Raw genomic sequence first — 24,936 nt, forward strand, 5'->3', positions numbered from 1 at the left:
GGGTGACTGGGAGTGTTGCTCAGCTGATAAGCTTTAAAGTTTGTCATTCGTTTTACCCCAAGTGAGTGACTCTGTGGATCTTTCTAGGAAGAGTTCTTGTTAAAGAGATGGATAATATTAGCTTACATTCAGTCGATCATCACCATCCCATTTAATTTCTTTTTCTGCATGTATCAGTTGATCTAGGTGGTTCAGGTAGAACAGTATCCAATCTAGAGATGCTGTTTTCTTTAAGACTATGTCCTTAGCGGCCTTGTTAGCCCATCTGTTATCTCTAGCCATTGGTTTCTTTTCCCATGATGAGGGCCTGTGTTAATGTTATTAGCTTGGCCCTTTGAATTGAAGTGCCTGGAGGGACAGACTGAATCCAGACTACCTCCATTTCCAGTGTCACCACTGCCCCTGCTCTCCTCTGACCCTCATGTGAAAAGCTGCTTTTGTTAATAAACCAGATCTGTTCTATCTCTGACAGAGGAGAACCACTTTGATGGAGTGGACAGTCCAAGTCAGGGTCGGGCAGCAGAAATGCACGGTTCGGGGAAACAGGTGGCTGGAAAATATGTAAGCCATGGTAAATTGAGAAAGTCTGAAAATGAAGCCTGTAGGCATTACTTAACAACAATCAGAATTTTGTGTGTGTGTGTGTGTGTGTGTGTGTGTGTGTGTGTGTGTGTGTGATGAGTCGCAAAGTTAACTTATCTGCATCTTTATCCAACAGTGCTGTGGCAACAATAATAAGCAGGCAATCCTGCTGTCACTGAGTCCAGTTTCTATGATAAATAAGCCATTGGCCATTTCTATGGTAGTCTTTTCTCCTGGATCCAGGGCTTTGTTGGCTAGAGGGGCTCTAATTCATTCTTCTTGTCTAATCTGCACTCTTCTATAATCTTTGCAACTTTTATTAGCTTGTATCTGTAACTTTTATCTAATATTTGGCACTAACTAATTGAAGAACGCCCTCTACTAGAGTTCTCTGTTTTCTCTTATTTCATATCATATCTAAACACTGGCAAATTATTGTTTAAACCTGCTTGCAGAGCCTGGTGGCAAATCTGGAGGAGATCGCTAACCCTTACACCCATTAAATAACCAATCTGGGTGGGTTCCCTGTGGGCCCAAGGGCCAGTTTCTTGGCCTATGTCTGTGGTGAAGAGAACCTGTAAGAACTTTTCGGGGAAGTTGGTGTCATGTCCTGAATACAGTTTATTCTACATTATGCCATCCGTGGCTGGTCCCTCAGGGGAAGAGATGCCTCAACATGAGCCTACCAGAGGCATCCCCTTTCTTTATATAAAATAAATCTTTTTCATCTTAAAAACTCAGAGACCACATTTACTCGGACAGGGAGCATGCATTTCTCTTGGCAAGAAGGATATTCATTTACTGAACAAAAGATGTGAGCAGGAGTCAGTTGCTAACTCTGTTAATGGATACATATGACCACTTGGGGCCTCTCCTGTCATGGACCCTGGATGCCAGACTGCACTGTGTCTGCCCTAGGCAGAAGGAGAGGGGAAGAGGGGATAAACCGGTGAGAAATGTAAAGCCTGGAGCTGGTCCTGAGGGAAAAAGAAACTCAACAAATGACTGCTGAGAATTGAACTCAGGACATCTGGAAGAGCAGTCAGTGTTCTTAACCATTGAGCCATCTCTCCAGCCCCAAAGCTAACACTGTCAACAAGGATGGAGCTAACCGCTAGGCTGGACTCAGATTTTGTTCCAGTTGACAAAGAAGTGTTAGCAGGGAGGAGGAGGGAAAACTTCTGAAACACTATATCCTCTACTGCTGACACCTTGGGGGGGGGGGGGTCCTGTGGCCATTTAACATCAAAAGCAGGCCACTCTAAGTTACATTAAGTGGTCATTAGTCCTAACAACCTGTCCCATGTCAAAAAATTTCGTCAGTCCAAGTCCAAGAACACAGAAAACAAAAGAACAACTAACACAAAGTGCCCTCTTTCGCAGCTGAAGTACACAGACCAGCCTGTCCATGCCACGGACAGGATAACTCAGGCCTTCTGCTCCAGCCACTGGCCAGATCAAAGTCCTGTTACTGAGGCTGTCCGAGCCCTCCTTAAGCTTGCACATATGAATCTAACCAAAAGCAGAACACATGGAAGCTAGATAGAGGAGACGTAGACAACTGTGGTACATCGCTCAAGCTGTCACTTCCCCGATTCACCACTCTCCTGTGGGTCTCCTCCAAGAGGTGAGTTTACTGGCCAATACACAAAATATGAGGTGCAAATTGAACCACTATGTGGACCTCCTGAAATGTGACTCACAGAGGAGGAAATCTATGTAAAGGCAAGAGTTTAGTCATTCCAAAATATCGGGGTCATCCCATTTCAAAGAGAGAAGTCCCTGAGCAGAGTCTACCAGGGTGTTATATACTTGCAATTAAGGTAGAATTCAAACAATTGGGGCAGAATTTGTACAAAGGTAACTATATAGGGTACAATCAGGGGGGGGAGGCAACCTCCAAATTGACTTGCAGTCAGTGGGCTGTTCTGGGACTTTCTGAGGGAGTCGGATGGGGAGTCACAGGAGGCTTTTTCAACAGTCTGGTTTGCAGCTGTTGCAGGAACTACACTAGCTCTACTCCTCCTGGAAGGGAGGGGTCCTTCTGTGCTCAGAGGTTGGTGGTGGAATTTTCCCACTGGCCTCAGCTTGGCCCCAACTCTGACTCTTTCATGGGGACTTTGGATCTGGAAAGCTGTGGGAATGCTTTAAATAGGGCTTAATGGGCTATCCTAGAACAAATATGGAAGACTTTGTTACTGAAAGTGGTTTAAATTGTGTGAATCTGTCCCAAGCCTTCTGTGAAGAATTTCAATATTTGCCTAGAGACTCTTTGGGGAGGTTTTATGGTAAAGAATGTGGCTACCTTTTGCACTTGTCTGAAGAATCTGCCTGAGACCAAGGTTATGAGAATCAGATAAATTGAATTGAAAAAGGAAGTCTCAGAAACACCACTATGTGGCCCCCACAGTCTCATATGTTTGAAGAAGCCTCTGGAAGCCTCAGAGTGGAATGTGCAGGTTTGTATACGCTTGGCCCAGGGAGTGGTACTATTATAAGGTATGGCTCCTTTGGAGTAGGTATTTCCTTGTTGGGTCAGGTGTTTCGCTGTGGGTCTGGGCTTTAAGACCCTCATCCTAGCTGCCTGAAACTGAGTATTCTGCTAGCAAACATCAGATGAAGATGTACAACTCTCAGCTCCTACAGCACCATATCTGCTTAGATGCTGCGAGGCTCCCACCTTGATGATAAAGAACTGAAGATCTGAATCTTTAAGCCAGCTCCAATTAAATGCTGGCCTTTGTAACATTTGTCTTAGTCATGTTATCTGTTCAGAGCAGTGAAACCCTAACTAAAAACTTCACGTAGATGCCTGGAAGTCTAGATAATTAGCATGCAGACCCCATAAATGTGTCCCTACATATCTCAAGAAACACTTTGTTCAGGTATGATCCATTGCCACAAATAAGGAACACGATGAAGGACAAACGTCCAGGGTAGGGGCTGGAGAGATGGCTCATCATTTGAGAATTTGTTTCTCAAAAGACCTGCAGGGCACCTAACAATCCTCTGTCACTTAAGTTCCAGGTGAAACACAGTGACCTCTTCTGGCCTTTGGGGAATAGCACGCACAGACCTACAGAAGGCAAAACACTCATAAATATAAAATAAATCAACAACAGCAACACACAAAAACAAAAGCACCCAAAGGAGGGAAAACCAAAGGAGAAAACTCATAGGGCACCTTTGCCTGGATATTTTGTCCAAATTTTAAAGAAATCTAGAAACTGAATTATAAACTATGTGGTCTGCTTGAGTTGAAATCCCAAATGGAACATAGTACATTGTCAAGAACAAATGCCATCATCCTAATCAAGAAGAACAAGAAAACAACCAACCATAAAAACCCTATCCCCTGAAAGGTCTTGCAATTTATTATCTCCTCTGTGCAGTTACAATTGATATCATGTTGGAAGGAAACCAAAAGCAAGCAAATCTGTTTCATGACTGCTTCTATACTCCCTATAATAATATTGTTTTATTTCCTGTGAGGTACTACAGAACACCTGGTGAATATTCCATTAATATGTTCAACACTCTCATCCACAAAAGAGTATATTTTAGCGGTGGCTAAATATTTGATAAGGATACAGCATTGATAATTTTTTCATCATGAAGTTGGTATTCAGAGTTTGACACACAATCTCACTGAAAGTACAATTGTCTTTGTATCTCAGTCTGACTGGGAAGTAATTATGATGCCCAATCCCTGTGAGAATGCAGAGATCCATCTCTGCCTGAGAGCGGTGGGATTTCAGATGGTTACATCACACTTCAATAAAGAAGGTTCTTAAGAGTGACGAGTTCGAGATCACTGTTTGATTCACAAGGATACATTCGATGTACTCAAAAGTAACAGGACACAAGGATTCAATATCTGCGGTGTACATGGTCTTGCTGGCCTCCTCACAGAACCTCTTTCCCTCCTCACAGGATGCTTGCAGTTCAGTCTGCTCCACCAGCAGTTTTCTGTTCTCATTCATCAAAATCCTTACATTCTTCTTCAATTCATTGCATTCATTCAGGAGGTGGAAGTTTCTGATGCTGAATCAAAAACAAATAATGGTAAATCCCAGGCAGTTTCTATTTGCCTGCCACTCCTGCAAGTACAATCATCCCTTCAAGGGTCCTCGTCCCCAGGCATCTCCAGACTAGAGCCACAGTTTACATGTTATCACCAATTAGATGCAGGTCACATCCTGAGTCCGCATTCCACGGGAATCAAAGTACTTCAGAAACTCCTGACACTAGAGGCTGTATATACATCAAAGCAGAGGAAATGGTGCATATGGATGCTTATGTGTCATGGTATTCTAAAGCCATTGGCAGGTAGAGGGCCAATCCCCTCTGAGGGCTGATAGAAGACCCAGCAGCTATACAAATTTTCCATGTGTTTCTCAGGGATCCCAGATCTTTTTTCAAAGTCATAGCTGGACAGAAGTATTCCCTGCCTAGTGCTGGGGTCTCCTTTCTGTCAGTGACTCACCGGTAGGAATTATTCTCTTGTGTGAGCTCCTTGTACTTCTCCATGGCATCACTTATCCAGTTGGTCATCTTATGCATGTCCATCGTTCTCATCTCATGTTGGGATTTAAGCATTGGCAATTCAACACTCAGCCTGTGTTAGAACATGACCCAAGGAACAAATAACTGTCTGAACTCATGATTTCAGAATTAGATGAAGTGTAAATAAAAAATAGCCAATAAAAAATTCAAATTCAAGGAATGGGGGCTAGGGAAGAAAGTGGAAAACTCAAAGACCACAGCAAAAACACAACAGTGAGACTCAAACCATCACTCTCCCATAGAAAACATTTCTCTGCAAATTTGTTTTGAAATAAGTAATCCTTAAAAGGCTGGTGAGATATGGTCCTATAAAGACCCTCTGTATAGGAGGGGGGAAAGTCTGAGAGCTGCATGTTTGGGAATAAGAAGTGCCAAGAATTTATTCCCACAGTGACCTTTTCTAAGTCACAGTAAACCATCCTTGGATAATTAAAAAAAGAAAATAAAGTTCAAAGCAGAAAAATAAATAAATAAATAAATAAATAAATAAATAAATAAATAAATAAGTGAAATCAGAGTGCTCTCTGGACTACCTAAGCCCAGTATATAACACAAACTTTCTCCTTCCTGTTGGTGCTGGTTAAACTAATTATCCTGGGCATTGGACGGCAGAGCCAGGGGACCAAATGGAGGGAGTGGACCTTCAAGATCTAGCCAGGTAAGCATGAAGGAATTGAACAGTTGTGTAAGAAGTATAAGATGTTTCCTCCAGTCTGTGCCATAGCCTTGGGTCCAACAGAAAGATGTGATGACATTTCTCTTGTTTTGAAAGCAGGGATTCTCAATCCTTGTTACATGACTCCCAGAGGCCGTAACTACTTTTTACAGGGAAGAGGATTCATAACACCTCCTCCCCTCAGGAGAGTCCTATGTGCCTGGAAGGTAAACAGAAGGAGCAAAGTACTCTGTTGATCAATGACGGCCTCCACAGACTCATCACTATCATGACCTGCAAACTGTTCATCAAACAAATCCTCAGACCCAATCAAAGGTCCCAGACTCCCTGATCCTGAGCAAAACACACACAAATACTTTCACATCCATCCATACATACCAACCCATATACAAACATAATTAGAATGCCAACTTTATCATAGAGGTGCCATAGAATCAGTGTATAACGACCTAAATCAGAGTAAGAGTGATGACATTCAGGCATTTCATTCACACACTTAGATGCAGCAAGTGTGACCAGGTCCTTCCAGCTGTTGAAAAAATCCAATCCAACTCCAAGGAGCTCAGGGTCAAGTACAAGAGAGGTTGACCCTAAACACACAGCACCGAGCTTCTCTCACAGGCCAGCACCTGCCAAGGCTCCTTAAAGTCCAGGATGAGAGGTGAAACACTTTCTGGATGTGAGGAAATCTTGGCTTAGCAGAGAGAGCACAGACAGTCAATAGGTTACAGGGCATAATGACTACCTGTAGTTCAAACCATCATTGACATAAAGGTCCAGGATTCGAGAAAGTTCATCCCGCTCGATTTTACACTTCTGGATTTCAGATTTTAGTTCCTCCAATTTCTTTATACGCTTTTCATGGTTACTGATGAAATTTTCTGATGATGCCTTCCTAATAAACCCTGTAGATAGATAAACACAAGTGAATGTACATATTGGATAGCCCATGGGTAGAAAAGACCATTCTGAGTCTCAAAATGGAGGTTGAGGAAGAGGAAAGGCTGGAGACTTGTTGAATCCCTGAAAGAGAAGAAAAGCTATCTCTAATGTGGACTCTTAAGCTATTTCCCTCTTCCCAACCTCCAGTGCCATACATAAGCCTCACTCACTATTACATGATCCCTCATACTGAAAGATAGAATCTACCTCAGACATAAAGATTTGGGACATTGTCAGCAGATAACAGACGTGGAGCAGGTCAATCCTGGAGTTCACAGCACCATTAAACCCTAATCGTGTGTTCAAGCTTAAAGTGTCTGCGACCTCAATTCATGACTAGGGGGTTCATCCTTCCTTGTTGTTGTCACCACAGACTTAGGTAACCTACAGTAATCTAGAGGATGAAGTGCTTCAGCACCCAACCATGAATGGGCACATTGTTATCCTCATAGGGCTTCCTCCTGGCATTCCTTGGCAGTAGAAATTAAAAGGCTCATAGAAAAGAAACTGCAGGGCTGCCAATTCCTGGCTCTCTGTCAAATTAATCATCAGGACTCTTGACTCTTGGTCTGCAATTGACAAATTCCAAGGCTCCTGCTTGTAAGGCCGACTCCTGAAAGGCTCAGCTCAAACTTGCCTCCTGGAGGAAGTTCCCCGACTCTACCCAGTACTCACTGTGCCTTCCCCAGAATGATTTCATTCTTCCGTACTTACAAGACAGAAGGCCAGCTTTCTTCTGCCTCGGTCTGGTCTCTCCTTGGTCTCCCCTCTCCTTCTGAAAGAGCTTGAGCAGCTGGTGAAACATGCCTGTTTGTGAACCCAAAAGGCACTGAAGGAATCCCACAGGCAGTTGGTGTCACCACAACACTGGTGACGTCACAGAAGATTCTAGTGCTCTCTTATATACAAGATATTGTCCAAGGAAGAGATTACTGATGACGTCACTGGGAAGTTCTATGGCCTCCCTGCTACCCAGCTCTCCCAAAAGCAACCAATTTCTATGGGGCCCTTTTCTGCAGCCTCTCCTGTGACCCAGGGAATATCCTTTGGCAACTTCTCCTCCAAAGTTAGATATTTCTCTCTGCTTCATCGGGTGTCATCAATTCTCGTGATGGGGAGAGTTGGTTACAACCCTGAATTGGATAAGAGATTTTTGTTAGCACCCAAATCCCTAGGGACCATAAATGAGGGAGATTTCTCTTAATAATAAATCTACACCTGAGACAATGCACATACATACAGTCCAATTCCCAAAGTTTCCCTGTTTCCTAGAGGCCAATATATTTCTCCTATACTTTTAATTTTATAAAACCTGAATAATATTTGCTTACTGTGTATTCCTTGATAGCCAGCAGTATTTCCACATAAACGTCCATGTATTTCACAAAGTCAATGGTTTACAATCCTACTTTTTGCAATAAAAACTTCCTTTTCTTGGGAATATAGGGGGATTAACTACAGGGCAAATATAAAATCATAAATTTCTGTCCCTTCTTTTACATATTAAGTTGGACATCTTCCTTTCTCAAATATAGCCAGACAATTAAATTGGTCATCAGTGAGCAAAGGTCAACCTGGACTGCGTGTTCCTACATTGTAGCCCAACAGCCATCACTTCTCCAATATCTGTCTTCCTTCATTTCCAAGTCCAGGCACGAGGATATCGGGGGTTGCCCCTTGATACTTTACTCCTAGCAAATATAAGAATCAGCAGGATGGGGAGGGAGTCGAATGGCCTGAGGTCAGGTTAAACCTCAATTTTAGTGGGTCCCTAAGTTCAGGGGAAAGTCCATTTGGCATTGTCATGTGTGGCTTCTGTGTTCTTCTCTCCTAGGTGCGCTCAATCTGTGCTATGATGCCTCCTAACCTCACAGACGTAAGAGTGAAAATCATGTCTGTCTTCTCTGGGAAGGGCTCTGCCTTTGACTCCCACCTGGAGTTGTACAACATCGCTATGCAAAACTCAGAAAAGAGGGGTGGAGATGGTGGACGCCTCAGAAGTTTAGGGTCATTTCTTCCAAATAAGGCACACATTTTTCCAATGTAATTTTTCCTTTGTTCTTTCACTCATGGTGGCTGGCTTCTTTCCTGGCCTGAAGTATACTGGAGTCCACTCTTTTAGATGACTGAAGCATCTGTTTTTGAGATGACAGGCCCACCAAGAGGCCTGCTGCATACAGGCTCCTATCACCAAGGCAGTTGTTGTTACAGGATCATGGCATGGCGGCAGCAGCACACGATCTCTCAGTCTTCTCTGCTGCAATTGCTAAAATAATAATAGGATTGTTTGTTTTTTTAAATATTTTATTGGAAATACCTACAATGCTGGTCAGAGTTGAGACATGCCTTTAATCCCAGCACCCATAAGGGTTTTTTTCTCTTTTTTTCTCTTCTTTTTTTGTAATTATTGTTAGAATTCCCATTGCTTTCTTTGGTAATCCCTCTATTTGCTCTGTACCTAGAATGTTACCCACACTCTTCATGGCACTATTCTTCATGTTAAAGATTTTACTCTTACCACCCACACCACACATGATCACATTATTTACTTTCAAATAAGAAAAAAAGGCATGAAGAAGAGAGTTAACTCATATGGTCTCAGGTAATCAACACAACAGGACTTTCAACTAGGCTGCTCTACATTCCAGCTCACTGGATACAGGCCTGAGGCCATGGGGTATCTTGGAAAGGAAGAAGCACACACTACCTCACAGCTCTCTCTGCTGGCGACTGCTAGAATTGTGACAGGACCTGTGTTTGTTGGCACACGCCTTAATCCCAGCATTCAAAATTTATTTTAATCGTTGATGTTGTTTTTTGTTTGTTTTTTGTTTTTAATCCCCCCAGCTAATTGCTCTATACCTAGAATATTAAGCACACGCTCTGGAGGGACCTATTCATGTTAGGCAATGCTTTTATTCTTACTAACCACTCCACAGATGATCCCATTATTTACTTTCAAATAAGAAGACAGTCATAGAGAAGTGAGTTAATCACTATGCTCTCACAGAAGAAACACATCACGAGTATGGAATGGCACCCCAATCTTTTGCATTTCTTATGCCTTTTAAATTTTTTTATTCTTTATTTGTTCTTAGTTACATTCAAATGTTAAAGCCTTTCTCTGTTTCACACCCATATCCCCCTACCTCATCCCCCTCACCCTGTTTCTCTGAGGGTGTTTTTCTACCCACCCAACCCTTCCTGCCACCCTGCCCTGACATTCTCCTACACTGGGGCATAGAGCCTTCGCAGGAACAAGGGCTTCTTCTCTCATTGAAGCCCAACAAGCCACTCCTTTTCTACACATGTTGCTGGAGCCCTGGGTCTGTCCATGTGTTCCATTTGAATGGTGGTTTAGTCTCTTGGAGCTATAGTTGGTTGGTATTATTGTTGTTATGGGGTTGCTAACCCTTTCAGCTCCTTCAATCCTTTCTCTGCCTCCTCCATTGTTCTCAGTTCAATGGTTGACTTCAAACATCCGCCTCTGTATTTGTCATGCTCTGGCAGTGCCTTTCAGAAGACAGCTATATCAGGCTCCTGTCAGCTCGCACTTCTTGGTATCACCAATATTGTCTGAGGTTGGTGGATGTATATAGGCTGGATCCCCAGTTAGGGCAGTCCCTGGGTAGCCTTTCCTTTAGTCTCTGCTCCAAACTTCATCTCCATACTTCCTCATGTGAATATTTTTGTTCCCCCTTCTGAGAAGGACTGAAGCTTCCACACTTTGGTCATCCTTCTTGAGCTTCATGTGGTCTGTGGATTGCATCTTGGGTAATCTGAGATTTGTGCTAATGTCCACTTATCAGTGAGTGCATACGATGTGTGTTTTCTTGTGATTGGGTTTCCTCACTCAGGATTATATTTTCTAGTTCCTTCCATTGACGTAAAATTTCCATGAAGTCATTGTTCTTAATAGCTGAGTAGTACTCCACTGTGTAGATGTGCCCCATTTTCTGTATCCATTCCTCTGTTGAAGGGCATCTGCGTTTTTCCCAGCTTCTGGCTGTTATGATTACGGCTGCTATGAACTTAGTGGACCATGTGCCTTCATTGTATGTTTGAGCATCTTTTGGTTATATGCCCAGGAGGGGTATACTGGGTGCTCAGGCAGTGCAATGTTCAATTTTTGAAGAAACTCCAGACTGATTTCCAGAGAGGTAATCCAGTTTGCAATCCTACCAACAGTGGAGGAGTGTTCCTCTTTCTCCGCATTCTCGCCAGCATCTGCTAACACCTGAGTTTTTGGTGTTAGCCATTCTGATTGGTGTGATGTGGAATCTCAGGGTTGTTTTGATTTGCATTTCCCTGATGACTGAGGACTTTGAACATAACAGAAGGCATTTTAAGAAATGATGCTACCCTAACTGGTGGTCTGCATGTAGTTGAGTGCCAATGGATCCATTTCTATCTCTTTCTACACAGTTCAAATCCAAGTGAATCAAGGAAATCCACATAAAACCAAACATGCAGAAGCTAATAGAAGGGAAAGTGTCACAAATTGCCTAGAACACATTTGCACAGGAGAAAGTTGTCAGAACAGAATACCAAAGGGTCAGGCTCTAAGATCAACAGTAAATGTATGAAATCTCAACAATCTGAAAACTTTCTTTGAAGCAAAGGACACTGCCAGTAGGACAAATCAGCAAGCTACAGATTCAGAAAAGAATTTTACCAACCCTACATCTGAGAGAGTGCCAAAATTCCAAATATACAAAGTACTCAAATAGGTAAACTCCCAGACAACCAAATAACCCGACTTTTAAACTGGGACAGAGAGCTAAACTAAGAATTCTCACCTGAGGTATCTCAATGCCTGAGAAACTCATCAAGAAACGTTCGACATCCTTAGTTATCAGAAAAAGGCAAATCAAAATGAACCTGAGATCCTTCATTACACCAATCAGAATGGCTAAGATAGAAAACTGAGGCAGTAGCAGAGTGGGCTAGGATGCAGAGAAAGTGGAACACTCCTCCATTGTTGGTGCGATTACTCGCTGTATAGCCACTCTGGATATCAATGTGGAGGATCAGGGAACATTGCAAATAGCTTTACCTGAAGACCCAGCTTTACCACTCACTTCAGCGCATATACTCAAACCTGATCCACATATGACAAGGACGTGTGGTTGAATATGTTCATAGCAGCCTTACTCATATTAGTCAAATGCTGGAAAGAACTACGATAGACCTCAACTCAACTGAGGAATGAATATAGAAAGTGCGCTCTATTCAAACAGAGGAACAGTACTCGGGTATCAAAAATGAATACCAGGACCTTTGTAGGCAAAGGGATGGAACTGGAAAATAGTGAAGTAACAGAGATCGAAAAGGACATAACATGGGATGTATTTAGTGACAAATGGATGTTAGCCCAAAAGTTCAGAAGACCCACTATACAAATCATTGATCACATGAAGGGTAACATGTCAGAAGGCCAAATTGTGGATGCTTGAGACCCACTTAGAAGGGGGGACAACATAATCATGGGAGGCAGAGGGATGGAGGGACCTAGGTAGAGGCAGGGAAGGATGGACAAGGGTGGGGGGAGTAGCAACAATGAAAAGAGACACGAGAGAAACCCAGAGGAAAAGTGGAATAAATAACAATAAGCATCAGTGGTGGGTGGTGAACTTGGGTAACCCAAATGAAAAATGAAGAAGTCAAAATGTCCTCATTTACAGATGACCTGATTCTATTTTAAAAACTCTAAAAATGTATCACCGTCTTTTAAGACTGATAAATACATTCATAAAAACACAATACAATGTGAACACACAAAATTTCTTAGCCATCCTTTATGCCAATCCAATTCATACCATGAGAAAATCTGGGAAAAATTCCCCTCATAATAATTTGAAAATATAAAATAAAATGATGTGGATTAAAATATTTAATGCAAAGACAACTATGAACTAGCTAGAGGTGATGCTAAACAGACAAGTTGTCTCTAAAAAATTAAGTTTCTTAAAGCTGAAAATACATTCATTAAAGTAGTAGAATGCAAAATAACACACAAAACTCATTATCTTTCCTGTATACCAAAAACAAACCATGGGAAAGAAATCAGGGAAATATTCTACTCAAAATAGTCTTAAAATATATAACAAAACACCCTGGATAAGCACACTTATAAAGCATACTATTAGTAAGAAGACATAGGAAGTACCCATGATCCATCCTGAACACATATAAGAACTTTCCAGCTGATGTTCTGAAAGACCTTAAAGACTTGAATAAATCAAAGCTTTTATATCTTTATGGATAAGTAGATAATATAATAAGGTCAGTTTTTGATGAATTAATAAAATTAATACAATAAATAGTGATTAGAAAATTTTACTACAATAAATCACCCACTTTTATGAAACGCATGAATTTGAATATAAATATTCTACTATGGGAAAAAGGACAACTTTTAAAGTACAAAGAGCTAACATGTTTAGAAATATAATTTTAAAGAGAAAAAAAGAGGAAGGAAAAATTGTCATGAGAAAAAAATGTGATAGATACTTAAGCAGTGTCATGCGGTTGGCAGAGCGAATATTTCAACAGATTAGAGTGTCCAGGAACTGTGTTTATTGATTTAAAAACCTTCAGGAGGAGGGATTATCAGAGCAGATCTCAAGAAAATTCCAAATGTTCAAATTAGTTTCCTATTGTTATAGGAAACATAAAAATGCCAATGTGGGAAAGTGAAGGTTTTATTCACCCCATAAATTACAGTTCATCATCAATGGAATATGAGATAAGAACACAAGGCAGCAGCTTGACAACAGATAGGAACTCTGATTATTCATCTGCTCAGCTACCTTTCTCTATGACCTCTCCTCCCCTTACTAGGGCTGGTACCACCCACAGTGGGCTAAGTCCCCATACATCAATTGCCATCAAGAAAATGCCAAAGACACAGCCTGCCAGCCATTCTGATGGCGTCAATTGCTCAAGAATGCACCATTTAGACAGCTACACTTAGCCATCACAGCAAGGTATAAAAGGAAAATACAAACCTTAGTCTACTCCAGAGAAAAGTAACACTTCATGAATAGAATTTGAGGTCACAAGTGAAGTTTCATGTGAGGAAGAAATTAGAAGGAATTATGACAGAAATCGAACTTTATTTAAAATAAAAAGTGACAACAAGTCAAAGCCACAGATAAAATGTTGGTAACATTGACCTCTTCAAACCTCTTCTGGAGGCTGCAGGGTGGACTCAGGGCATGGTTGTTGGCTGGCACCGCCATGGCCCATTCACTGTTTTGGTGAAGGATTTTCCATCAGAAGCCTTAGCCTTACTACAGAGGGTAGGTCCCAAGTACTAATCATAGTCAGTCAATTGGATGACAGATCTTGTGCTCCAAAGAAATGGAAGAGTCCATTTAGTCATGATTTCAGGATGGCTCTAACTCATTTCAGAGTCATAGATATTGCAAGCATCTAGAACACCAAAAGACCCATTGTCTCACACCAGTATTCTCTGCTGTGCCCTCAGTCACCACGGTAATAATCAGTGGTGAGCTCTATAGTATTATTTGTTCCAGTTTCCTGGTGGTGCTGCTTCCAAATACTGTTTCTTTGACCCAGACAGAAGCTTCAAGTAAAATAATAAATAATTTTTGCATTGAAAGCCATTGGTAGCTTGTAGTTGTAGTTAACAATGAAGACCTCAAGCAATCTTCCCTCAGTCCTCCTGTTTTAAGTTTTTTGTTTTTTGTTTTGTTTTGTTTTTTGCTTTTGCTTTTGCTTTTTTTCCATTTTGGTGATTTTTTATTTTATTTTGTTTTGTTTTGTTTTTCTATTTGTTCTATTCTTCTCAGGATGCATGGAGTGATCAAGAAGTTGTCTGAAGAAGTTCAAGTCCAAATTCAGATGTGCAGAAAGCCCCCAGCATTTCTGGCAGGTCCACTGTGTTTGCTGCATTAGGGCTTTTTCCCTTTTGCCTTAAATGTTACCCATTTCCACTCTCTAGGAGCCTTTTATCAAGGCATAATTACTAACATATATATCATTATTATTTGAATTTCAATTATCCAATTCTAACTACTCTATCTCCCACTTTAAACCAGAGGCAGGCGTTGAGTCCTGTAGGGTGTGGTTTTGATGCTTAGATCAGGAATCTTCCTGTGAACACTGATTCTTGAGAGTTCAACAAAGATGCTGTTGGCCAACCAGCTGGGTGGCATAGGCAGGTCTTCTAGTTTTCCTCCAGGAGGCTAGGAGACACAAGGGAGGAGAAGGGATTTAATACTTCAGAGGGAGTAAAAACTACCAGCCATTTGAGATCTAGGTTTGAGTGGCCATTGGTGGCCTCCCAGACTGGGCTTGGCTTAGCAGGCAGGAGGCTATAACACAATAAGTTGAGAGCAGATTTGGGCTCTGAGCTATGACTAAAGGCAACTGAGCAACTGCGCTGAGGGCAGACTTAGAGGTGCTGAGCTGGGAGTAAAAAGGAGGGCATCCTATTTGGAGGAGGCTTAGAAGAACCTGGCCACTGAGCCATCTCATCAAAAGTATCTTAATGTGTGTGTCTTTTATGTGCAATCCAAAGAGACCTGGGCAGGTTTGATAGCTTGGTCTGCCTAGAGCTTAAAGTGAGGAAGTAGAAACAACACTCTACAGAGTCCTATGTGAGCAATCCATGGGCATTAAGGGGCGTATCCAAAGTCACCTTGACTAAGAGAGTTAGAGCTGACCCAGATGTAGCTTTTGATTCTAACCATTCCTTCCTTTTGATCTTTTAGTGTGCCATTTGTTCAAGTATTTTAGTGAGGAGGAGAATATGATTCTAAAGGTTATTCTTGGTTGTTGAATTGTCTTCATCTGAGATTAACCAAACCACAAAAGTAGAGGGGAAATCTGTGAGGGATTTCCATTTAATGTAAATTCAAATATACTTCTAGTCTGGATGTTTGAGGTAGGAAGTCACACCTTTAACCCAGAACTTTAATCCTGATCTTCTTTTTTCTTTTTTAGTCATCTACAGATACATCATTATTAGGAATGTGTCCTTCTCACTGGAGACCAGAGAAGAGACCTACAGTTCCATGATACTTAAGTGTCATAGCAAGACATCAAAACAAAATGTCAAAGTGTGAATGGAGGAAATTATTTAGGACAGTGTTTTGCAAACAAGTTTTTATACAGATATTCTTGGAAGGAGACCTCTGCCATTTTGCATTTCATATTTGACTTTGCTGGTACTCTGACTAGGATCAACATAAAACTTCTTGGGATTTTCTTAATCTCCTTTACGAATAGAGATGAATGAACCATCAGCTCTGTCGTCTATGTTATTATGGCTACAGTGAGGACCAAGTATGCTAAAGCTCTTCATCTGATTTTTCAAACAGCGTGCTCATACAAGTGTGAACTTCTGTGGGTTGTGGGAGGGCAAGGTTGAGAACACTGGCTGAGAGCTGTGAATAGAGAAGTGGGACGGTGCTTGCAGGAGGGAGGGAAAGGCCTGAGTGTGGGTCATAAACAAATTCACAATATCCATTGATTTAATAACCATTCAGGAAGTGGACTTCTGCAAAATGACTTGAGCTGACCAGCATGGCAGGAAACCAGAGACAGATTCAATGGGGATTTAGTACAACTGGATGGGAAACATGGGCTTAGAGGCAGAGACGTGTCAGCACATGAAGAGTGGAAAATCAAGCCAGTGTTGTCTGTTAAGCTTCTCAGCCCCATGGTTAAAGGCAAACGGCAACAGGTTTTAGCACTGAGGAAAAGAAGAAATAAAAGCCAATTTGTTGAAAATCCCCATCACCAAAAAGTAGTGACATCCTCTGTGATGCACATCATCTCTCAGGGGCATTGGCCATCGGAATGGCTGGATGATGGCTCTCGGCATGGGCTCTGCCTGCACCCCTTTCCTAACTGCCTAGCTCAAATCTGCTTCAGCTGGGTCATCAGCTCCCCATTGTGTGGCATGGAGATCAGATCGCTGTGTCTGCCTATGCAGACTTTCTTTACCTATGAAGACCTGAGGAACTGTTCTCCATCCAGTGAGCTGTTGTAATTAATCTTGAATCTCATTGATGTTGTTAGTGGCTGTGATGTTCACGAATCCAGAAGACCAGGTTTGAAAGGCAGTTGACTGAGGATTTCTTGGGTCTTTCTGCAATAGGGGCAGGTGGGCTGGATGAACACGACCACCTTCCCAGATGGGAACTTGCAGTTCACAAACCACTGAGCCACGCTGACAGGCTGCAGCTTTCCAGGAAGGAACATTCGGTTGAAGGTACTGGTCCCGTGTCAAATGGAATTGGAAAACCTGATGTCTTTGCTTCTTTGGACCAAGACCAGAAAAATCCAACTACATAACAATCTGAGGACAAGTTGTGAGAGGTTTGTTCTTTCGGTCAATCATGTAGGTCCTAGGAAGGAGCTCAGGTGTAGGGAGTTGGCAACAATCACCTTTATCTGCTGCCATCTCACCTGCTGAATCCCTCATTCATGGAACTGAAGAAACTCTGTATCCATCCTGGTATTCTTTGTAGATATCTATGTATCATTCGCAGAGTGGATACTTTTGTCTGTTGGTTGGAAAGCACCAGTCTGGTGGGCTCATGGCTGGTCTCAGTAGTCCAGTCCAGGAGCTGCTTTACAAGAACCATTCATTGATCTGGAAGAAACTCTTTTTATAAGCAGTGAGATCTACTGGAACAATATCAACCATCCTTATCCCTCCCCAGTTTTGAACTGAATCATTCTCCACCAAAGGCCTGTGGTCTCTGCTGCAGGCTGCATCCCCCCAGGCTGTCTGAAGCTTGCTCATAGCAGTGCATTTATGGGACGGCAACATGATTTCCTTACCACCTCACCCCCAGGAGAGTTTTTCAATTCTTTATTTAATCTGATGGGTTTAATCTACATCGTCACGGAGGATGAGATGTGGGAGTTCTGCTCCAACCCTTACAGTAAGAGATGCTGAGGTATGATGCTGTACCCACTAATGCTGTACATGGACGCCAGCAGTTTAGACAATAAGCATGGCTGTCCAATATATGTGTTCCTACTGGTCTCTAGTAAGAGAGAGTGAGAAAATATGCCTTGTCTATATGAGGCCAGACAAGAATTTGTGGTTCTAGAAGACAAGGTACGAAGGACTGCGTGTAAATCCCAGTAACTGAGAAAGCAGCCTGGAGCCAGTTGTGTTATTGAGACTTCAGACAGCTTGGCCTTTACACATGTGACACAGCAGACTTCCATGAGCAAATCCTTAGCCTGGAAGATGTAGTTATGGTAGCCAAGAAAACAAACACAGAACTGTCCCCTTTGCCTGCCTCTTACTACTCTGATCTCCCACATCACGGGAGGCTGAATGGTCTTCCGCATACCCTGGGATGCAGCCCACAAGGGACAGCACCTGCCTTCAACAGAGCTTCATCTGAGCCTGCCCTTGGCCTGTGGTGGATGTGCAGGAAGTGAGCTGACAGGTGAAACGTAGCCTGGCTGGGTCTCAAAGTGCAGCTTGAGACTCACCCACTGTGATTGTCAACACTTCCATGTCTCCATTGGGGGGCAGTGTCACAATGTCCTCCTACTGTCTTCTCACTGCATTCATATGCTTTTTGTGACACAAGCTCATTCACAGTTCCACAGGATGCAGCATAGCTTCAGAGCCCTCATGTCTGGCCACAGAAGCCAAGAGAGCAATGTCACAGTTCACACTGACAATGTAGATATGCCAGTGCATTTCCTCCAAGTTTTACTTTCAAGTATATCCTTTTATTGCAGTTTACGCTACTCTGTCAAGAAGGCCACGTTACAGGAGAGCATTTGGACGACGTCACTGGGAACTACCAGGGCCTACCTGCTAACCAGCTTTCCTTATGGTGACCAGATTCTGAGGTGCCATCTCCAGGAGGCTCTCCAGTGACACAATGGAACCCTTTCCATATCTCCTCCCTCTAAAGCTAGAGATTTCTCTTTGCTCCATTAGTAGTTACCTGCTCTGAAAGGGCAGATTGCGTCAGGGGCCTGGCATGGGGAGAAAGATCAAGTGACACGAGATGGAAGACATTCTTCTGCATAATAATTTTATTCCCAGATCCAGTCCTGTGACATACATTCCAATTTCCTAGGTTTTCCCGGTTTCCCAAAAGGCAGTATTTCCCTCCAGACCTTTAATTTATTGGATATTGGATTTCATTTTCTTATTGTGCATTCCTTCCAAGGTGTCTTTCTTTACATATATTCATGGATGTGTACTCACAAAGTCTCTGTTTCGCAATTCCTCTGTTGCAATGATCTTGGTAACATAGTGAACCCAGTTACACAGTGAATATACAACTTTAAATGTTGTGCACCTACTTCAGATGATAAACTTCCAAATCCTTTCTCAAAAAAATAACCAGATATTAGTGAGCAAAGGACAATGTGGACGGAGATTGCTCTTCCGCGGGTCCATTAGATGTCACTTCTCTAGTATCAACCTTCCTGAGTTCCCAGGGCCAGGCCTGAGGGTGTTAGAGTTTGGACCATGATCCTGTATTCATGCCAAACATAAGATTCAGGAGGTTGGGCAGGGAGTGGAAGGGCTTGAGGTCAGGTGAAAGCTCAACTTTAATAGGTCCAGAAGTTCTGGAGGGAGTCTATTTGGCATTGTCATCTGTGGCTTCTACGTTCTTGACCTAGTTGTGAGGAATCCATGTTAAAATTCCACCTAACCTCATAACTGTAAGAGTGTAAAACATCGCCACATAGGTCCTTTGCAAATTGCTTTGTCCTTTTCGATGCCCAGTTGGCTCATGCAGGTTCGCTACCACTAGGTCCAAATTAGGGGATATTGTTGATAGATTTAGAGGTTCACTGGGTCTCTCCGATAGTCAAAGTAATAGACTTTACGGAGAACTGGATGAATAGGATTTCAAGAATAAAATAGCTGAAGAATTCTGCCAACTGCTGATCTCTAAGAGTCAGAAGCAATGGGGGGTATATTCTAAACATAATATTTTATGGTTCAATCCCTCCTTGTATGGAATACAGCAAGCCCAAAGTAAGAAAAGTGCCTATCCACACTTCCTGGACTCTAATGAGAGTTTTCATAATGTTTCCTTTAATGTCTTGTTCATTATTTCCACCTGCCCAGAATTCTGCACAACAAAGACTCCAAACTATGCATACATCTTTGACTGTTATTCACAGGCTTTGGCAGTGAGATCTGGGCTATTATATGACAGCATTCCTAGTGAGTGGCAAAATTAGGGGGAAAGTTCCTAGCAGAGCTTTCTAGTTGCTCTATGATCAGTTTCAGTCTGATGTAGTGAGCTTCTACTCACCCAGAAAAGGTATCAATAAAAACAAGCAGGCACTTTTGTCTTACTCTAGGAGACCATGTGTCAGTAAACTCAGGATCCCATAATTTATCAGAGCATTGGCTACCTGTATGCAATCCTCTCTGGGTAAATGATCTCTGTTTTTTATTTACATAGGTGCAAATGTGACATCTGGCTTTGACATCTTCTTCTACACTGTCCAGTGTATTAGGTAGAACATACCTTGGTGTTGGCAACTCAGAGAGTCCTGTGGGCCCAAGACAAGTAGTCTGGCAAAGCTGAGTTACCAGAAACCTGCCAATTGTCTCTGGAAGAATGATCTTTTCCTCTGGTGTTCACCACCAACCTCTGGCATCAAGCTATCCATTTGATTCTTTTGCATCCTCGCCTCTTGGTTATACTCGAAATACACAAGATATAAGGCACAGACCACATAAAACTCAAGAAGAATGACGAAAATGTGGATGCTTCACTCCCTCTTTTTTTTTTTTTTATTAACTTGAGTATTTCTTATATACATTTCGAGTGTTATTCCCTTTCCCGGTTTCCGGGCAAACATCCCCCTCCCCCCTCCCCTTCCTTATGGGCGTTCCACTCCCAAACCCTCCCCCCATTGCCGCCCTCCCCTCAACAGTCTAGTTCAGTGGGGGTTCAGTCTTAGCAGGACCCAGGGCTTCCCCTTCCACTGGTGCTCTTACTAGGATATGCATTGCTACCTATGGGGTCAGAGTCCAGGGTCAGTCCATATATAGTCTTTAGGTAGTGGCTTAGTCCCTGGAAGCTCTGGTTGCTTGGCATTGTTGTACATATGGGGTCTCGAGCCCCTTTAAGCTCTTCCAGTTCTTTCTCTGATTCCTTCAAGTGGGTCCTATTCTCAGTTCAGTGGTTTGCTGCTGGCATTCGCCTCTGTATTTGCTGTATTCTGGCTGTGTCTCTCAGGAGCGATCTACATCCGGCTCCTGTCGGTCTGCACTTCTTTGCTTCATCCATCTTGTCTAATTGGGTGGCTGTATACGCATGGGCCACATGTGGGGCAGGCTCTGAATGGGTGTTCCTTCAGTCTCTGTTTTAATCTTTGCCTCTCACTTCCCTGCCAAGGGTATTCTTGTTCCCCTTTTAAAGAAGGAGGCTTCACTCCTTCTTTAGAGGGGGAACAAAAATATCCACAGGAGGGGATAGGGACGCAAATTTTAGAACAGAGAATGAAGGAATGCCATTCAGAGCCTGCCCCACATGTGGTCCACACCTATCTTTCTATCATCTATCTATCTATCTATCTATCTATCTATCTATCTATCTATCTATCTATGTCCACCAAAACTAGATAAGAGGGATGAAGCTAAGAAGTGCAGGCTGACATGAACCGGATATAGATCTCTCCTGAAGACACAGCCAGAACATGTCAAATACAGAGTCAAATGCCAGAAGCGAACCACTGAACTGAGAACAGGACACCTATTGGAGGAATTAGGGAAAGGACTGAAGGAGCTGAAGGGGCTTGCAACCCCATAAGAACCAACCAGAGCTTCCAGGGACCAAACCACTACCCAAAGACTACACATGGACTGACCCTGCGTAGGTAGCAGTAAATAGCATTGTTGGGGCAACACTGGAAGGGGAAGCCTTTGGTACTACCAAGGTTAAACCCCCAGTGAAGGGAATTTTGGAGAGGGCAGTAAGGGGGGTTGGGTGGGGAGGGTACACCCATTTAGAACGGGAAGAGGAGGGGTTAGGGGGCTGATGGACAGGAAACCGGGAAAAGGAATAACATTTGAAATGTAAATAAGAAATGCCCAATTTAATAAAAATGGGAGAAAAAGAATAACAACAAACAAACCAACAAAAACAATAGAGAAAATGTTCCAGGGGCAGTGCATGGGAATATTGGTGAACAATAAGGGGTATGTATAGGGGGAATACACAATGGAGAAGGGAAAGGGAAGGGAATGGGGGCTTCAGGAAGGAAACAAGGATGGGGAATAACGTTTGAAATGTAAGTAAAGAAATATATATAATAAAAAATTTTTAACATTTTGTTCCTCCAAAATTGCTGGAATTCAATAAATCTGCAGTAATAACCGATGCTATATTACAAGGAATTCAGAGGCATACAGCTCTGTGTGTCCTGATCGCTTTTTATATTCCTATACTGAATGGTTTTATTTCCTCTAATGTATTAGAGAAACACTTCTGTGTGTCTCCTTTGTTTGTCATTATAAAGGAAGCTAAATTTGTGAGCACAGGGATAAAGCAAGGATAATTTTCGTCATGTATGTGGGTTCCACAGAGCATGACACTCTGTCTACATCAAGAGCACAGTTTCCTGTGCAGCTCTGGCTGGCTGTGAACTGATGGTGAAGCCTAAGCTGCATGAGACTTGCAGAAAACCACTGTTGCCTTACACTTGTGCTGTTACAGGAGGAAGAACCACACACGACTCAGGACGGTCTTCTGAGTGAGGGATTAAAGGTCACATTTTTATTTATAGACAAACATTAATTTATTCAAGAACATTTTAAAGTGGGGAGTCAATGAGTTCAATGTATATAGCCTTAAGAATATAGCATATTAATTAAAAAACTAATGTTAACAAATAAAGAACAAAACTTCAAATGTAAACAAATAAAACCAAATGCATAAAACAACCAAATTTCAAACTAAAAACTAAATATAACAAGTAAATTAGTCAGCATTCAATTCCTGCTGATTTTTCAACATATAACTCCAGCCTGTTGCTGGCCTTGCAAACACAGCAGAACGGCAGGTAAGATGGTAAAAATCTCTTCAAGAGGAATGTAGACGCCTCATTCGGTGTAGTTGATTGTTGGTGGACAAGTCGTCAAACGGTTAAACGTGAGGCATGTTCCAGTCCACATCTCAAGGTCTTTCAAATTCAGCGCAGGATTGCTATGGTTACAAGGACTGAGATGCGGGAGGTGGTGTCAATCTTTGAACCCTCAGTGCTCCTGGTGGACAGTCCTGTCTCTGAGAGCTGTAGTCCTGGTCTGGGCCCTGGGAAAGCTTCTGCTGCAGTGTTCAGACCTAGGGGAGGAGAAGACCTGGTGAGGACCTGCCATGCCACTTATCCCATACACAGCAGCACAATTCAGCAGGAAAATCCAGGATGATCTTTCATCTGAGGTCATTCTCTCATGCCCAAGAGAGAAGGGTAAGAGATCCCACAGGCCTGCATATTTTCTCAGCTTTTCAAAATGCTAAAAATCGAACAGTGAAAAGCAGATAATTCCAATCGTACATATATATTATATTTTAATATCATGTAACAATGTCTCAATGTCAGATGAGGAGAGATGTGAACAACCTAGAAAACAATAGGAAGGCCTTGGAAGCCTGGCCATCACTGAAATGAAGACTATTATTATTCCTCCAGTGCAGGAATATGCCTGGGGTCCAAATGACCACCTCAATATCTGCAAAGACCCAGAGAAACAATATCTCAAGACGTACATGCACACTGAAGTGATATTATATTTGGCAAGAATATGCTGCATGGAAATCTTGCCAAGACTAAGCATTGAACTCTAAAGGAGATACTCAAGCAGAAAATAAACTATACCACTCCTTTGTTTATGGGTATCGTAAAACTATTTATGGGGAGACTTAAAGGCACTGGGCTCAGATAATACAAGAGAGCACAGCCTGGAGGGATCGGTACACAAGAGCCAGAATCTCTATGGATCACATACACTTCATGGACAGAATTTCTTTTAAATGGACAAGAACAATATTCTGAGCTGCTCCTAGCTGACAGATGCTGAGAACTCTGGAGAAAGTCACACACCCAATAAGACAGTTTATAAGTACAGGAAATCTACTTGGGTCCTCTCATCCTGTGCTTTCAAATCATCTCAGTGACACCGAAATGATGCTCCATCGTCTCAGACAAGGCCTTTTGCTCAGTGACCAGTTTTTTCTGATTCAGGGCGTCCTGCAGACTTTCCTCCATGCTCTCCTCATCCTGGTCATTAGAAGATTATATTGTCCATGGAGACATGCATATATACAGACACAGACAGACAGACACCCAGAAATACACACTTTTGAACTCACCCAAATATATTTGTTCACACATACAAGCAGAGTATTTTGCAGAATGTGGTTAGTTTCCCAGTTAATGGTAATAGAAGAGATCACCCAGTCTACTATGGTAGCATAAGAAAAAAAACCTGGAATGGGGTAAGTACACAGTGAGCATAGCCTAAAGACAGCTCAGCCAATAAAGTGTATTCCCCTGAAAATCAGAAATTAGAAATGTGACATCTAGGCCTGTTAGCCAAGCCTGCTTAGCAAGTTCACAATGCTGTGCACAGGAGGCTGATTTCAGGGAACAGAGCACTGGGTGGGGGCAGGTAAGCCTCTTCAGTCCTCTGCTCACTGTTTCGCAGTGCATGCAAAGTGAGCTGCATTTTTCAATATGAGGTCCCTTTACCATACAGTACCTGACAGGGGAAACAAACTACCAGCACAAACAGCTAGGAAATCTCCATAACCACAATCCAAGGTAAAACTTGTACTGGGATGCTATCAGATATAATTCGAGTAAGAGAAGGCTAATTCAAAGCCAAATGCTGGCAGGTATAATCAAACTAGCCACAGTTCATGGAAGGGCTGGACAACATTGTACCTTTTCACTTTCTGACTGATGGACATCTGGATAATTTTGCTTCATGGCTGCTCTGAGGTGAACCACTACAACACTAATGTGCCCCAGTTTCTCTGCTGACACCTACTTCTTATTCTGGAATCACTGTGTCAAAAGGTTGAACTTTCACAAGAGTTGTACATGGTTTCTCACAGGGCTACCCATTTGACACCTCCAGCAATGTCTGAGGGTCATCACTGTTCTAAACCCTCCTTACAGAT

General features: G+C 42.4%; 2 protein-coding genes across 5 annotated transcripts in view; both read right to left on the reverse strand.

The window, feature by feature from the left end:
- Positions 1-3,933: 3,933 nt before the first annotated feature.
- LOC148000713 (uncharacterized) overlaps positions 3,934-24,936 on the reverse strand; it is a 99,154-nt gene continuing 78,151 nt past the window's right edge. Inside the window, exons 2-5 of one of the 3 annotated variants that reach the window (XM_087586961.1) lie at positions 7,481-7,573; positions 6,570-6,729; positions 5,069-5,200; positions 3,934-4,626 (exon numbers count right to left, since the gene is read on the reverse strand). In XM_087586961.1, coding sequence (XP_087443087.1) covers positions 4,350-4,626; positions 5,069-5,200; positions 6,570-6,729; positions 7,481-7,571 — 660 coding nt within the window. In that variant the 5' untranslated portion in view covers positions 7,572-7,573 and the 3' untranslated portion in view covers positions 3,934-4,349. Of the gene's footprint in view, positions 4,627-5,068; positions 5,201-6,569; positions 6,730-6,973; positions 7,144-7,476; positions 7,577-24,936 lie in introns of those variants that run through there. The other 2 variants (XM_087586962.1, XM_087586963.1) reach the window with 2 other exon arrangements.
- Positions 22,499-24,936, reverse strand: part of LOC148000714 (disks large homolog 5-like) — a 122,379-nt gene continuing 119,941 nt past the window's right edge. The window contains exon 5 of one of the 2 annotated variants that reach the window (XM_087586960.1): positions 22,499-23,094. In XM_087586960.1, the coding sequence (XP_087443086.1) occupies positions 23,010-23,094 (85 nt within the window). In that variant the 3' untranslated portion in view covers positions 22,499-23,009. The remainder of the gene's footprint in view (positions 23,095-24,936) is intronic. The other variant, XM_087586959.1, reaches the window with a different exon arrangement.

This window comes from Rattus norvegicus, chromosome 15, assembly GCF_021556685.1.
Source record: "Rattus norvegicus strain SHRSP/BbbUtx chromosome 15, alternate assembly SHRSP_T2T, whole genome shotgun sequence".
In the NCBI taxonomy this organism is placed as follows: Eukaryota; Metazoa; Chordata; class Mammalia; order Rodentia; family Muridae; genus Rattus; species Rattus norvegicus.